This window comes from Polyodon spathula, chromosome 3 (genome assembly GCF_017654505.1).
Source record: "Polyodon spathula isolate WHYD16114869_AA chromosome 3, ASM1765450v1, whole genome shotgun sequence".
In the NCBI taxonomy this organism is placed as follows: Eukaryota; Metazoa; Chordata; class Actinopteri; order Acipenseriformes; family Polyodontidae; genus Polyodon; species Polyodon spathula.
The window spans coordinates 18,096,532-18,112,561 of record NC_054536.1 but is presented as its reverse complement, the minus strand read 5'-3'; the positions used below and the strand labels follow the sequence as shown (position 1 = coordinate 18,112,561).

At 38.9% G+C, this 16,030-nt stretch overlaps 2 protein-coding genes across 2 annotated transcripts; one reads left to right on the top strand and one right to left on the bottom strand.

The window, feature by feature from the left end:
• Positions 1 to 215: 215 nt before the first annotated feature.
• c3h8orf82 (chromosome 3 C8orf82 homolog) lies at positions 216 to 4,317 on the top strand. The gene is made up of 3 exons (XM_041244561.1): positions 216 to 728; positions 1,470 to 1,518; positions 2,515 to 4,317. Exons 1-3 carry the CDS (start codon positions 564 to 566, stop codon positions 3,000 to 3,002), a joined length of 702 nt encoding a protein of 233 aa, XP_041100495.1. The 5' UTR covers positions 216 to 563; the 3' UTR covers positions 3,003 to 4,317.
• A 5,264-nt stretch (positions 4,318 to 9,581) lies between these two features.
• On the bottom strand, positions 9,582 to 14,553 carry LOC121307891 (receptor-type tyrosine-protein phosphatase eta-like). Its single transcript, XM_041240216.1, has 6 exons — positions 14,526 to 14,553; positions 13,879 to 14,214; positions 13,009 to 13,257; positions 12,395 to 12,667; positions 10,616 to 10,888; positions 9,582 to 9,967 (listed from the first exon to the last, which is right to left on the bottom strand). Exons 1-6 carry the CDS (start codon positions 14,551 to 14,553, stop codon positions 9,582 to 9,584), a joined length of 1,545 nt encoding a protein of 514 aa, XP_041096150.1.
• Positions 14,554 to 16,030: the final 1,477 nt, after the last annotated feature.

Below are 16,030 nucleotides of genomic sequence, written 5' to 3'. Positions count from 1 at the left end.
AATGATCTGCAACGATTTGTAAAAAATATTTTAAAGAAAGATTTAAAACATAAAACATCATCGTATTTTATACTTACTTTTGTTACTGCTTTTTAAAGTACGAATTAAAATGACTTATTATTTGAATGTATGCCATTTAATGTGGTATTTTATCATCTTTTACTACTTATCTAAGTTGTTTTGTATATTATTCATTTGCTAGTTTTATCTGTAAAGCGCTTTGAGGCGATCTGTCACGGCGCTGTATAAGAAATAAAGATCGATTGGTTGATTAAATGGAATCATATTAAAAACATAGGAACTAATGTTCAAGTAGAACCTAAAACAACACGCCCTGTTGTACACGTACCGGTGTTGCGACCGGATTCCACCCCCAACGGTTATAAACAAAATATGATTTCGTTTGACCACTAAAACCCTCAAACGAGTTTATTTATTTAATAAACTAGCACGCCAATTTATCGCGTTGAAAGGTAGGAAGGAAGGCTGTTACCGAATATTACTTTTGTTTGTAGGTCTGTTGTCCTGCGTTTTTGTTTTCCCTTCTTGTACTCGGTGGTAAGATGTTGCTCCTTACATCTGTCTGCTGGTCCTGGTTGCGGGGATCCCGTTTTCTCAAATGTCAAGCAAAGAAACTGACCTCCGTGCGGAATGTGATTTATAATCAAGGACAGAGTCCAGAACCGAGGATTAGAGAGTATTTCTACTACATCGACCACCAGGGGCAGGTAACACTGTGGCTGTAGTCTTAACGCGTTCTTTAGTTACATTGAGCTGCCTACTATCTTTTAAAACTGGTTGTATCTTGTCTTCACTGCAGATTTATATTGCTTTCTATAATGTTTAATAATTGATTTACTTGGGGCCTGGTTGCTGCCCCCTCATATACTTAAGGGATGTTCACTGGAGGAGCAATCTGCGTTTCAAACATGCAATCACTTTCCGTGTTCTAGGTCACCTGGATTGAGACTGGCCTATGATTTGTAATTTATATATATGCCTCAATAGAAAAGATGGCCAGTTGTGATGCTAGTGTGAGTAAGGGGTAATGGTGACTGGATTTTAAAGCCTTGGTTACCACTCCATTAAGGGTTGTGTGTGTCATTTAGAGGTCATGAAGTGACCTGTCACAAACAGTTACCTCCATACCACCTCCACTTTACACAAGACTTGGTGCTCAGCTTAGGGGTGTTCAAGGCAGCAAAATAAATGAATAAATATCATAATGACACTTAACACAAGTTAAGAAGCAGCTTTGAGTAGAAGGTGTATTCAAGGTTGGGGGTCCTCTCTATAACCTCTCTATAACTTTTGACCCGATCAGGCTGAAAATGTAAAAACCTAAACACTGGTGCTGGTGTGAATCAAAGATGGCATGGTTTTAAATCCAACATGTTTTGTGTAGTCTGTCTTGGAATGACCCAGTTGTTCTGGTGGTAAAGCACAGCACTGTTTTCTTCTGCTCACAGCTGTTCCTTGATGATTCCAAAGTGAAGAACTTCATCAGCTGTTTCAAAGGTACAGTCTCTGCTTTCAACTTCAAACATACAGTTACCAGTCTTTTAATGGAGAGATCTTTTGTTGTTGTTATTGCATCTGTAATTAAATCAAAACAGAAAAACCTATTGAGAACAAAAAAAATTGGTCCATTTAGTGGATGTTGAATATTCAAAGATACTGTTTTGGTGGCAAAAATGCCCTTCTTCATATTTGTTCATATAACAGAATTTATAAATGACTGACAAAGGTGCAGAGGAAACCAATGCATGAATGAGGTCTGAAATAATTAAATACCATCTGTTCTGTGGTACAGAGAAGTGTTTCTCCGTTCTCTTTAATGGGCAGTTTTGTGGAATGCCAGGTATTTTTTGTACTCTAACAAAGTATGAATTATACTTTTGTTTTCCAGCTAATTCAAAGTGAATGACATTTGGATTATTCATTTAAATTCTGAAAGAATAAACATGAAAAAACATGAGTGCTCCAGCACTACCATTTATTGGCAAACATAACTAACACGGTCTCTGTGTATAGAATTCTTATCACTGCCACATTTGATCTTGTGTGTATTTGTGAACTGCAGGATGCACCTCAAGTTTAAATACAGTGGAATTCCTCAATTGTGATCATAAGGGACTAAACCCACCTGGGATGATGTATAATAGTATTAATAATACCCAAAGTGTATTCTTTGTATCAGTGGAACATGCTATGATGCCAAACTGGTGAAATTAATGTAATTTTCAATGTGAACTAATTCTCACTGAAGATACAGCAGTTTGAGTATGGCTTTATGTATTGCTGTGTTCCACCACTGTGTTATGTGGGTTACCAGGCGTTTTGCACTATTGGGTCATATTTATAAATCTGTTTCTGCTTTTGTATTTATATATTCTGCCAGGTATGGTATATACCTATATTCCACTGCTCCTATTTAAAGTACAATACAGTAGAAAGCTCAATGTCTTTGCTGAATGGTGTGAGGATGTCATTGCTGTGTTTTTTCCCCTGCAGATAAGCAGTTCCTTGTGTTCTTCTTCTCCCGTCTTCGGAGGAACGAGAGTGGCCGCTACCAGGACTCCTTTCCCTTCCTGTCACTGTGTGGACGAGAGCGGAACTTCGTGCGCTGCGATGACCGGCCAGTGGTGTTCACTCAGCTCCTGGGGGGAGCAGGAGGGGGAGGGGGTCCAGAGCTGCTGTCGTACTGTGGAGGCGCCGAGCGTCTGGTCGTGCCCTTCTGCCCCACTGCCCTCTACATGCACCCGGGGAACGGGCGTCTCTACCACCCCTGCGTGGAGCGCAGCGGCTCCGTGGGGTTGGTCCGTTCCGCCCTCGCCATTGAGCTCAGCTGTCGATTCGAGTACCGGCCCGGGCAGGAAAACATCGGCCAGCCCACACACTTCATCTGGGCAGGGAGCCGGCACCAGCTGACCAATGAGCTGGCCAGGTTCTTCAGAGAGCCGGGGACACAGCAGGAGGGACAGGGTGAGGGGGCCAGCTGAGAGTCACCAAACTCCACAGATAGGACATGGTGAAATCAGAGAGCAAGAACTGGCTCCCACAGCCCACCCTTGTATCTCTAATCCACTGACTACACTGCATTAGTACTCAATTACTAACCCACTTTCACTATTTAAAGTGATTGTAGCTGACAAAATAATTCCATACATTTTCCTTAGAAACTGCACATTTGAGACCTGCAGTACATAGTCAATGGAATTGTATGACAGGTAAGATTTATTGTCTTAGCTGTTTGGTGCAACCATTTAACATGGCAGGTAGAAAAGAATATCATATGAAGTGCTGGCCAGAAAATCAGCCATGTATCTCACACAGCACCCTATACTACATATGTTTTAATAATATATAGTTAAATAATAATAATTAAGAAGTATACAGTAGCTAATCTTAATGTTTTATCATTTCATCAGATATAAATAAATACAACTGGACACTTCTCTCATTGTTTTTTGTAGTCAGCCTTTCTGTTATCACATTATAGAAAAGATGACCCTAATTGACAACACCTGTTCTAAAACCACTGCTTACTGAAGAAACACTTCAGGCCCTGCTGTCAAAAAGTTAACTTGTTCGGTGGACTGCAGTGATTATTTCAAATACACGGCGGTAAATATAAGACGCTTTAAAAAGCTATAGTTTAATAGTGATAATGGCATTGCTGTGTTTCTCTATAATGAAACTTCTTCATTCAAATAATGTCCTTGACCTCCGTTGTTGGGCTTTATTGAATCAGGAGTTCCATTATTGCCTTGTAGCACAGCACAGCAGTGCTGTTGTCCCTTAAATATGTTCCTTGTTCTCTCTGGAAGGGAGAATTAAAAGCATGAAAAATGATATGAAAATTGTGAAAGTTTTTGGGTGCTTGTCAAGCTTTCAAATTGTGTGTGCTGTGTGATTAAAGGGAATATTGGGAGATTCAAGAAAGGTACAAATGTATTTGTAACTTTTTTAGAAAAGGACAAACCCCGAGTCTGGTTTCTCTGCTTGGCTCAATGGCTCGACTCATAGACATGAAGGACAGGCTGGGGACAAAACATCATCTGAAAATAAAACATGCTTCTTGATTTTGTTTGATGGTCTGTGCCTGGTTCTTGACCAACCTTTTGAATTTTGCAATAATAGAGGCTATTGATGTGAGCCAGGTGCCTTATTATGAATAGAAACCTTGACTATGGAATTGGATTGCCCTTTGCCAGGTATTTACTTTGCAGTGGTTTGTTAGTGTTAAAATATGCAAAATGTGTTTTTACAGCTTCTGTTCAAACACCTGCACTTATTAAAGCATTCTGAATGAGACCAGTTCATTGTTTCTTGTCACTTTCACTGTGAACCAGCACTGTCCATCTCTAATGAGGGAACCCAGCTGGACTGGATTTGCATTGTTTGGGTATTTCATCATATTTCACAGCCTATGATCAGGTTTCAGTTTAAGAAACAGTACCAAGTGTTTCCTTAACTCCAGTGTGTCATTTGACAAGCTGAGCTGTGCTTGTGCTGCAGTGTCATTGGGGTTGAGCTCATTTGAGATTGGTAATGAAGATTGACCTGGAGGTAGAGGGCTTGTGTTCCAGACAGCTCTGCCTTCCAGTCTTCAACTGTGAAATTCATCCATAGTCTGCTTTACACATAAATAAAGTGACTAAAGTGTAGATCCCACTCAAAGCAAAATGGATTCATGATTAAAACAGTGGCATCTACTTGACCAGTTGAGATTTACACAAAACTTTCACAAATTGTTCTGCATCCTATCCATATACTAACTGCAAACTCATTTTACCCTACATCAATTGTTTTGGGGAAAACAGCTACCAAGTGCAGAGCAGAGATATACCTTAAAAATCACGTCCTTGATTTTGGACAATCTTTTGAAATATATAAAGTACACAAAGCTTCAAATCCCATTAAATAGTTGTTTACTGATATTAAGTATGAATGGTTCTGAGCTCTGTTGCTCTAGCTCCTGGTGCACATTCATGTTCAGTTCATATAACATGCCAAAAGCATGTATTTGTATTGTTAATATTTCCATTGATTCTAACTCAATTAGGACCACTGAAACCACAGATCCTAAAGGGGGCCTGATATGTCAGCAGCAGCCACAAATACTTCTAGATTAACAAGACATGATTCATAGGGACATACAGCTCAAATCCCAATTGATTCTAACATGTTTAGGTTTGCACTACCTGTCAACATCACACATCCCTTTACAGGGGATGGGCAGAAACCCAAATATTACACAGGGTGATCAAAACTGTTTCCCCCAGTCACTATTAACGATTCTAATTAAAAACTACAAATCATGCAAAAAATACACAAGTCAAAATAGTTATGATAAACAGAACAAATAGGGTGTTAAACATTGGACTGTTGGATGGATTTCATGCAGGGTAAGAAATGTACCCTTTCTCAAAGGTATGGTTACTTTATTGTAGCAAAGTTACAGTACAGACAGGGTTGGAAAGACACACCAGTCCTGCACCCAGGCCTGGTTTGCAGTACTCCCCTTGTTCAGGTATATTGAAATGAGCAGGTCCCTGTTAAATCTGCTTTGAAGTCTCACCTGAGTATTTATGTTTATTAATATGAGATGTACATGGAACTATAAGGGGAGGAAAAAAAGTATTTAGCAATGGATCTAATTGCACAAACTCCTGGATCCTGATCATTTCAGTAAGAGACTCCATTGAGGGCAGTTCTGAAATCCGTGACTGGGTGCAGCAGGGTTAGTGTGAGTCTCAAACACTAAACCCCAGAGCGAAGCTCTGTTGCATGTTTCCTGCTTTACTATAAAAAACAAACAGAATCCAGTCCCACACAATACAGTGAAGCTGCTTATCCTGTTGAAGTGTGGTGGGCCTGAAGGGGGTTGCTTCTCACAGAGATTTCCTCGCCAGTTCACTCTCTGCTCTCAGTGTCTGGCTGCTGGCACTGTTGTAGCTGATCCAGTGCTTCAGGTCCTCTGGAAACTCCGGACTCTCCGTCTGCATAACAAGCACACACACACACAGACATACAGAATCAGCAGAGGAGTTACCACTGCGGCAGATTACGCTCATATTCAGTTCATAGCACAGTCCTGTTTTCTTTTCTACTCGTTTGTAACCAATTAATTGTAACCCAGAAAAGATCCTGTGACGTGAATGCTTGCTGTGACAGGTGGTATGGTGTGTTGATAACATTCTTACCAATAATACAGTTTGAAATGAGGCCTGTTGGAGGGGCTATATAGCTGTGGATCTTAATTAAGCAGCAGATAGATACCTGCTAGATAGCTGACTGTACAACATTGGGTGTCCCAAGCAGATGTCACTGAATGAAAGACAAGGGCGTAAATTAAATCAAAATGTATGGCGCCCTCATTTGCTATACTTGAGTGACAGAAGCCATTTCAATTCTACCATTTTAAAGGGGTAGGTTAAGCATTAAATACATTCACTACAATACACACAGAACCTGGCGATACAGCCTCACCTTTCTCTTGCAGAGGTGCTGCACGATCTTGTCTGGAGTGCTGCGCAGAACGATCTGGCGACAGAGCATCACCGCGGCAACGAAGGGCTCCAGCAGGGTCAACGAATTCCGATGACAGTTGGTGGACGACCCCAGCACCATGCTGGCCCCCGCAGCACGAACAGCCCTGAAGATGCCATTGCAGCTGGTTCTTTAAAACCCTATCATTTCAACGAAGTGTGAGGGAAAAGACTGGGGGGCCTCTATTTTTCGGGCTAGTAACTTATTAGTTACTTTGCAAAGATTCATATTTTGTGTTGAAACTGAAACAGGTTTCAACAGACAAGGTGCAATGCCAATAGTGAATGAATTACAATAACACAACATTTATAGGTCATTAAAAAAATAAAATCTTACCCTGGTGCCATCAGTGTGCTAAGGGATTACCACTAAGAGGACAGCTGTGTTGCAAATGTGCTAAGGGATTACCACTAAGAGGACAGCTTTGTTATAAATGCCTCATTGCAATACATTTAAAAATGTATTACAAAAATTGTTGGACAATGCAATTTAAAAAATGTAATTTAAAACACTAAATTATGCAATTAATAACGAAAATACCCTGCAGTGAAAACTATGTGAACGTCTTTTATGTTGAAAATAACCATCAAGTGTAATTTATTTTTTTTCACAGCATCCTAATTTGAATGTGTGTGAATAAATAACAGTATGGGGAAATTTGATATGACAATTATACAAAATGCATTGAATTTGCTCCCAAAGCTAACTGTGCTATTGAGCTGAAAAATACCCATGATCAGTGATATATATATATATATATATATATATATATATATATATATATATATATATATATATATATATATATATATATATATATATATTGCTACTAAGAAATTAAAAACACAAAGTATTTTTTTAGTCTGCAAAGACTGGTGGATTGACTGTAATACAATCAGTGGTACTAGAATTACTCATTTACCAGCACCTATGAAAAGCTATCGATATGAAACAGGCTAAGATCCCAGCGATAAACAAACCCATACTGATCTTGCAATACTGTTATGTTCAAATGAACAGGAGCCTTGTTGTAGTGAGTAGGACCTCGGCAGGTCCTGTCTGTGCTGGTGCTGCTGGGATGAGAATACACTTGTTGCATTTAAATTGGGTAACAAATTAACCAGTCACGTGAGGCACAGGCAGCTCACTGCACACATAATAATATGATGTGACCTTTTATGTTTAGAAAACATAATATTTGAACCTTTAAACATTATTTCTTCTGCATACACAATACGGGCTACTCATTTACGACAGTTTAAGACTCAAGTCTTTTCTTGCAGAACACCTTAGAGAAAAAAATAAGAAAACGTCTGAGTTTCGACTTGGGGGGGAAAAAGGTTCAGAAAATGTGTTGTGAACAGCAGTTCTTTATAACATTTTACAATTACAATAAAAATGCAATTCGTAGCCAAATACGGGAATATTCAATTGTCCTTTATTTTAAACACATACATTATTACAGCAGGTACAAGGTGCATCTTTTATTTTTTCTTCCACCAGCATTCTAACTAAAACCTGAAATGATCTGAGCACATTTGTTGTAAACCAGGGGCAAATTTCAGAGCTGTTGGTAAGCTGTTTGTCTGCTTTGAAGCTGACAGAGAGTCTGAGCTTCAGTTTGAACTCTGTTTCATTGAGAGCAGTGCAGCTCTCAGTCACAGTGTGTACTCAGCCTAGCCATCTTATTCCCTCACTACTCTACTGGATCAATCAGGTACTTTGCAGGGTCTTTTAATTCTCTCACTTTTAATTCTAAAGCAGATCAAACTCGGCTATCTGCAAACTGCACACATTCTTATCACATTGTGGCAGGGCCAAAGCCAGCATGTGTAATAGTGTGTGGTGGGAATGCAAGGATGACAGGGATGGGGTTAAATCTGTCCCTGCCAACAATCACAGGTGTGGTCAATCTCCAATTAGGTAACTGAGTGCTAATTAGGGAATGGCCACCTGTATAAAAGGAAGCACAATCAACAGCATTTGGTGAGTACAGTGTAAATGCCCAATGCCCAATGCCCAATCTGCATGTTTTGTTCTTTAGTTTGAACCTTTATTTTGCCCCTTGTGCCGTGTTTATTTTGTGTCTGTTTGTTTTTGTTGATTAAACTGCAGCTTTCTGTCTCTGGGTCTCTTTCCTGTCGGTAAGCAGCATGGGCCGTGACGCAACTATATCACACACATCTGCAAGGATGCTGCCAAACTTCAAGCATTTTAAAATTCGTACTTTACTCGTGAAAAGCATTCACATGGAAGTTACTTTTAGTATTCTCTAAGTTCAGCACGATTTAGTTATATCTATCTATCTATCTATCTATCTATCTATCTATCTATCTATCTATCTATCTATCTATCTATCTATCTATCTATCTATCTATCTATCTATCTATCTATCTATATATATATATATATATATATATATATATATATATATATATATATATATATATTAAAGTTAAAACTAATCTATAATTCAGAAATACTAAAAAACAAGTCTTCCATACTTGTAGTTGAAAACATTTGTCATTTCTAAATTCAGCTCTAGTGAGTGTTTTAATAGGTATGGATGATTAATCTATAAATAATCCAGATCTGTCAGTTCAGTAATGGTTTATCTACAGTTGCCCCCTCCATTCTCCTTCCATTTCAGTCTCCAATACACCCCAGAGTAGCGCTCTTCTATCTTTTCTTTAAGCTGCAAAAAAAACAAAGAACAAACCCAGTCGCTGACACAGCTCATAGTATCTGGTCTTGTTTTCTTTTTCCAAACAATAGGAGTTAGTGTGTTGGTTCCTGAACAATTGTAACTCAGTACACCAGTAGTTACCTGGTTGAGCATCTCCTCTTTGACTCTGGGATCTCTGCATGCCAGCGGGTCCTGGGAGTCCTGGGAGTTGCAGCGGAAAGCCAGTATCATCCGCCTCTCATTGGCTTCTGCGAAAGAGACATGCTTTAAACACTCAGGGACAGACTGGCCCTGCATTAATGCTTGTTTCAATTCAGTAGCATCAATGCATCCAACACAGTTATATGATTTTCTGTATACAACAGATGCTGATGTTTCTGAACTGGCTGTGGTCTGTGTGTGTGACCCTTGTGACCCCTGCAAGAGGGGTGGAATTGAGTGAGGAATTCTTACTTGTGAAGAGAGATATTGAAGCAGGTGTGCTCCGGCCCCCATGCTCCTGCACTGTGGTGACGTTGAAGACGTACTCACTTCCTGATTTCAGATTGGAGATGACAGTGGAATTGGATGCTGCAGTGGTGGAGCCGTGGTGACCCCAGAAGGAGCTGCAGTAGGTGATGTTGAAGCTGTGTGGGATCTTATCCATACCAGCAGGACTGCCCCAGCTCAGAGAAACAGAGTTGGGTCCCACAGAGTCAGTCATTAGTTGCCCTGGTGTGGACGGAGCTTTGGGGAAAAAAGTAGATGGTTGTTATTTGTGCTTAGATATGCAATGCACAGTTCTGAATCTTCGCTTACCCTGTGAATTTACCTATTAACTTTCTTTTTTTTAATGATCTTTGCAATATTTTATTTTGCGGTTCTTACTAGAGTTACTTAAATACTGTTTCATGTTTTGTCCATAAAACATGGCTCGGTGCTAGATGGTGCTGATGCTTACAAATATAAAAGACATTTAGGTGATCTAGTTAACATTATATATGTCTACGGCAGGCATCACCTAAATAATTTAACTCAAGGCCAAGTAAGTAATTTTGTAACATCCTATAGTGTCTTAAAGGACACCGAAACAAGCCTCCTTCTATCGTTGTTTTTAGTTTGATAAAGGCTGCACGGTTAAACTTATGTCTAAACCATATTTTCAGCTCAGAAAATCCAGCACCATATTTATAAATATTGAGCCTCCTCAACCCGAGCTACACAGTGATGTCAAATGAGTGGATTCCACTAGAGGCAGTTGCTTACTCCCACTCAAACCAGAGGTGGTGGGTAACCTGTTTCTCATTACGTTTTTGAAGACCTAAATAAAAAGGCTTTTTTTAATGATTGATTTTTAATTTAACTAAATCACAAAAATGGCTGTGCAATTCTTACATGTGGAGAGAAATATTAAAACCGGTGAGCTCCAGCCCCCATTGCCATGCATTGTGGTGACACAGAAGACATACTCGCTTCCTGGTCTCAGGTCAGAGATGACAGTGGAAGTGGAGTCTGAAATGATGGAGTCGTTGTGACCCGAGAGGGAGCTGGAGTAGCTGATGAAGAAGCTGTGTGGGATCTTATCCATACCGACAGGACTGCCCCAGCTCAGAGAAACAGAGTTGGTTCCCACAGAGTCAGATATTAGTTGTCCTGGTGGTGATGGAGCTTAGGGAAAAGAAAGAAGGTTATTTTTTTTCTGCAAATACTCAACACAACTGTTAAAAGAGTTACTGAACAAAACAGCAGGAAAATGTTTCATTTTATGATGGAAATAATGGTTGGGATAAGTAAGAGTCAGGTTAAAACAGACAGATAGAGCGAGTTTTGGACTGTCGGAAGGCACTTTTGGTATTCAGGGCCCAGTGTCTGTGACATGCTCCAGGGCTATAGAGAAAATGCAGCAACAAATGAACAAACAAAAAGAGCGTTTCTATATGGAAATATGAAACAGTTAATAAATAAAACAGTTTTAGATACTCTTGATGCATTGTTATTATTTAAGTCTGTGATCTTGCTTTTGTGCATTTTCATTTACAAGTGCACTGTGAAATTCGAGCCTTATTGAGCAGCACATGCTGCAATTTTAAATTCTGTTTCAATTCTGAATGTTTTTTTTCTGAATCTTTTGATAAACTGCATTTATGCAATTCTGTGCATGGGGTAACATTTTGATTTAATTTAGCAATTGGGTCGTAATGCTGAATTTTACATACTGCTACAAATTAATAGGTACTGTCTACAGTCGTGTCTTTTGGCAAGTGATATTTTCAGAATTTTTTTCTTTCTGAATTAAAATACTGTTGAAAATATATTACTAACTGTAGTACATCTAAAAGTTTATTTTCTTTAATCAAAAAAAAAAAAAAGCTTATTTACAGTATAACAATGTTACTGAAAAGAACTTCAACCTGATTTTCTTAATTTTAAAGTAGAGTAACTTGTATTTCATTTTCATATATCAAGACTTCTGGACCATATTTTCAGCCTTGAATTAACTTTTAGATTTTTTAAAAGAAGACAAAAAAGCAGTCTTAAATGAACTTTTCTTTTTTGAAGGAGACAACTATCCGTTAAATTTGACAAAACTAGAAGCTAACACCTAAGTATTGCAACTCAAGGCCTCTTAAGCACCCAGAAGGTTTTGGTTTGTCATCTTGCACAGCCTCTGGTGTAATGCCTTAACACTAGAACTCAGAGCAGCGGAATAGAGAAGCATATCAAACTGCAGCCCTGTGTTCAGCATGACCTGTGCCTGCACTGCAGCTCATAAATGATGCTCAGTGGATAGTCTGGGTGGTTTGCTTACTTTTGAGAAGTACTGAAATATTATCGGAATTTCTACTGTATTAGTTACATTCTGTGCATGCACAGTTGTTATAAATTCATCTCAATCTCTTCAAGCAGTGTCATTCGTTGAGGTCCCAAGTTTACCGGAAGTCTCGAGTTGGTTGTGTTAGCTTAGTGACTTGAGTAGAAGGTTGTGTTATCGTCACGCTCCAAGATACATGTGATGCATTCAAGCTCTAAGGATGTACTTGTGCTGAGACAAATATCTGAAGATGTTAAATTGCAATAATCACTGTGAATCATCTGATATAGATTGGTGTTGCGTGGAGGAATTGAACAGGGATACATTGAACTAAATCGTGAGAATGAATGTGCAAGTCTTACTTGTGAAGAACGATGCAGAGGCAGGCACGCTCTGGTTCCCATTGTCCTGCACTGTGGTGATGTTGAAGACGTACTGGCTTGCTGGTCTCAGGTCATAGATGACAGTGGAATTGGAGGCTGCAGTGGTGGAGCCATGGTGATCCCAGAAGGAGCTGCAGTAGGTGATGTTGAAGCTATGTGGGATCTTATCCATACCGGCAGGACTGCCCCAGCTCAGAGAAACAAAGTTGGGTCCCACAGAGTCAGTCATTAGTTGTCCTGGTGGGGATGGAGCTTGGAAAAGTGCAAGGATATTACTTATTATATTCAATACATCATTCTACAACAACACACCATGCAAAATCCTGATCCTTATACAAGTGCACCAGAATTCATTTGCTGTTTGCCTTGTCTTCCCCACTATTATACCATTCATGTAGTGTGCTTTAACCTTTAACTACTGTACACTATTGTTTCCTAAGAATTATTCATTACTGTTCTGTTAACCAGGAAAAAGTCTCGTACAGGTCCATTGAAGCATGTATCTCACAAAGTAATGCAGAGAAAGTGTTTCCTGCAAACCCTACATTCCATGCAGTGTATGTTGAGCTCAAACCCAACCTGTCTCCACATACCTGTGTAGACTGATGTACTAGCAGGGTGCAGGTCTTTGACACATTTCACAGGGAAGACCTGCACTGTGTAGAGACAGCCGGGTGTCAGAGAGGTCACAACAGCAATCTGATTGTTCACTGTGAAGGTCTGACTTGTCTGCCCGGAGACTGCTATCCTGTAGTGGTCAACAAGTCCTGGCGCTGGATTCCAGCTCAGAGTCAGTGAAGTTGGGGTGACAGCAGGAATAGACAGCAGCCCGATGTAAGAGTCTCAATTGACAAGAAAGACAACATTAGGCAAAACATTAGAAAATATTTTAATTAAAATGAAATGCAGCCATTAATGTGTCCTAACTTACGTAAAAAGATTTCTGTGTTCATCCCAGTGAAGTACTAGTACAATCTACATGTAAGCACTGGGAGCATGGACACTAGTACCCCATTTACACTGCACACTCCTAAGCCAAGACGGTTAGGTCTTTTTGTTGTAGTGTAAACGTAGCTGTCCTAAAAGTGGCCTGTTGTACACTTGTTAAAGATTAAAAGTGTTTTTTTTTTTATTCATAAACTGTTAATATAATATATATTTTAAAAGTATAAGTTTTATATCTAGATCTATATATTATATATATATATATATATAATATATCTATATATATAATATACTATATATAGATATATATATATATATATTATAGAGAATGAGAAGAGAAAGCGAGAGAGAGAGCAGCATTCATATTTATAAGTACTGTTATATAGTAAACTGTAAGGAAAGTTTGTGGAATATTATTTATTTTGAACACACACTGTAAAATGAGATGTACTCCTGTACACTACATGCTATTGTCTTGGTTGTGGGTAAAGCTACACTTCTCAACTCATTGCACTTACCTTCATAACAGTGGAAATACAATTTAGAAGTACAAGAACGATCATTCCAATTATTGTTTGTTAGACGAGTAGCACAATCTTCATACCCCCCGCTATTATTCGGCTCACCGGGTGCCCAATTGTAATAGCTGCTGCCGTCTCCATCTGACCACTGCCAGCCCCCTGGGATTCTGTGCAGTCCAATCCACGTATCTGTAGTTGAGGCATCCAGAACAGGTTCATTCTGAGGGGTAACAGTGACCAGGTCTGTGTAGCAGGATCTGCAGTAAAGCTGTGCTTCATACCATGTTTTAGATAATCTGATTAGATGAGAACTTCTCTGTCCAGAACAGGAGGCTGCAAAAAGAGCTGAAGAAGAAATAGTAAGCGTCAACATTTTCTATTTGTATTATATTATTACAAATCTTTTTTTTTTTTATGAAAAATAGGGACCATAGTCACAAATCACTTACTCATAAGTTGTTTAAAAAATGTTTTGATTCATAGAATAAATATGATGTAAAACTCAAACCATAGTTCTAGGTCGTTGTTAAGGAAACGAACAGCTTTCATGAATATCAGTCTAAAAATATCAGATCAGATATAAGCTCCCCAGTTCTGCATATCGCATTAATAATTGGTATTTGAAAATGGTCTATGCTACTCACCCAGAAAAACACCCAGAGTCTTCTCCATGGTCCCTTTCTTCAGCACTATCTGGAGTGGAGTAGGTGTGTAGTTCTGGTGACTTTACTGTATAGGTCAGGTCCTTATTTTCATAATAATAATATTGTATTCATACATGTAAATAGAGATGTGTTGTTTACTATAGACTCTTGTTACCACAAACAAACAGAGAGACTATTTAAATTCACACTTGGCTAGGGATCCCAGTATAATTGTGACTGGATGTTTTAAAAAAAAAAAAAAAAAAAACTTTATTTGTGTACCATTCATCTGGGCTAATTGTTAGTTATACTGTCCAGTCTGACAGCTTGTCCTCCATTTCATGTTTTACCCTTTTAATATCCTATTGGGTATATTGTATGATCCTCTGTAATGCTAGGGAATATTGTAGGACTCCTTCAGTAAGACTGTAGTAATACTGATGGATTAGTATAAGAGTATGTGACAGAAATATAATGAACCTTGGTTGTAAATCTCCCTCCCGACCTGTGAGGGCGCTAAACAATGAAAGTAGGGAAAGTAGGGTGACCTGTTCACAATCAGCATACACTTTACCACAGAGTACTATAGGATGAATTAGTATAAGAGTACCATAGGAATCATATGTCTATTTTACAGTATATTGTACAAATACTATAGAACATTGTAAGAATGTTCCTGTAGCTTACAATAGCAGTGGAGCAGTGAGCTCTCATATTCACTGTAGGCTCATAAGGTGACAACTTTTTACATAACTTTCCTTCTTAGGGTTTTTCTGTGTAATTATAATTAGCTCTGTCTTTGCGTAGGGATGGACACAGTGGGTTAGGGTTAAAGCATGGACAGTGGATGTTTGGTAGGGCACAGTGAGCATGGCTAGGACAAGCATTAGTAAAGCATGGGAAAATGCAAAACTTAATGCAAATTTAATAAGGAAATTCCTGCTCATCTAGGCTGTAAATCTACTACACTGACAATACCTTAACAAACAAGCTCTGTGCCTGCTGTAACATCATAGCTGCTACTCATCCATTTACTGTATCCCCCAGATTATGAAAAGATTCAATTGTTGCAAAGATATAACCAAAGCTTACGAATATAACAACGCACTACAGCGTAAGTAAGTGACTGCACATGTATTGTGTTGTCCTTTACTCCCAGCACACAGTAAACAATTCAAAGACCACCTTATTAAAGCAGTTCATTATGAACATATTGCAAACAAAGACGGCCCGAGGGTGGTGGGGTTACAAGAAGCATCTGAAAACTCACTCACTTGTCACTTTGCATGAATACAGTTAATGCAACACATCCTTAAAAGAAAAGAGGTACTGTCCCAGTCAATGAAAAAACAGTTTAAAAGTCAAGTAAATACACATGTATTGGTTCATCTGTTCGTTGTCTTTGCCAGATCCTACCTGGTTCAGAGGGGAACAACAGGTTTATGAATAGCAATTTCCCCACGATTCCAGTCTGAAACACCTATACACGAAATAGTAATTGATAG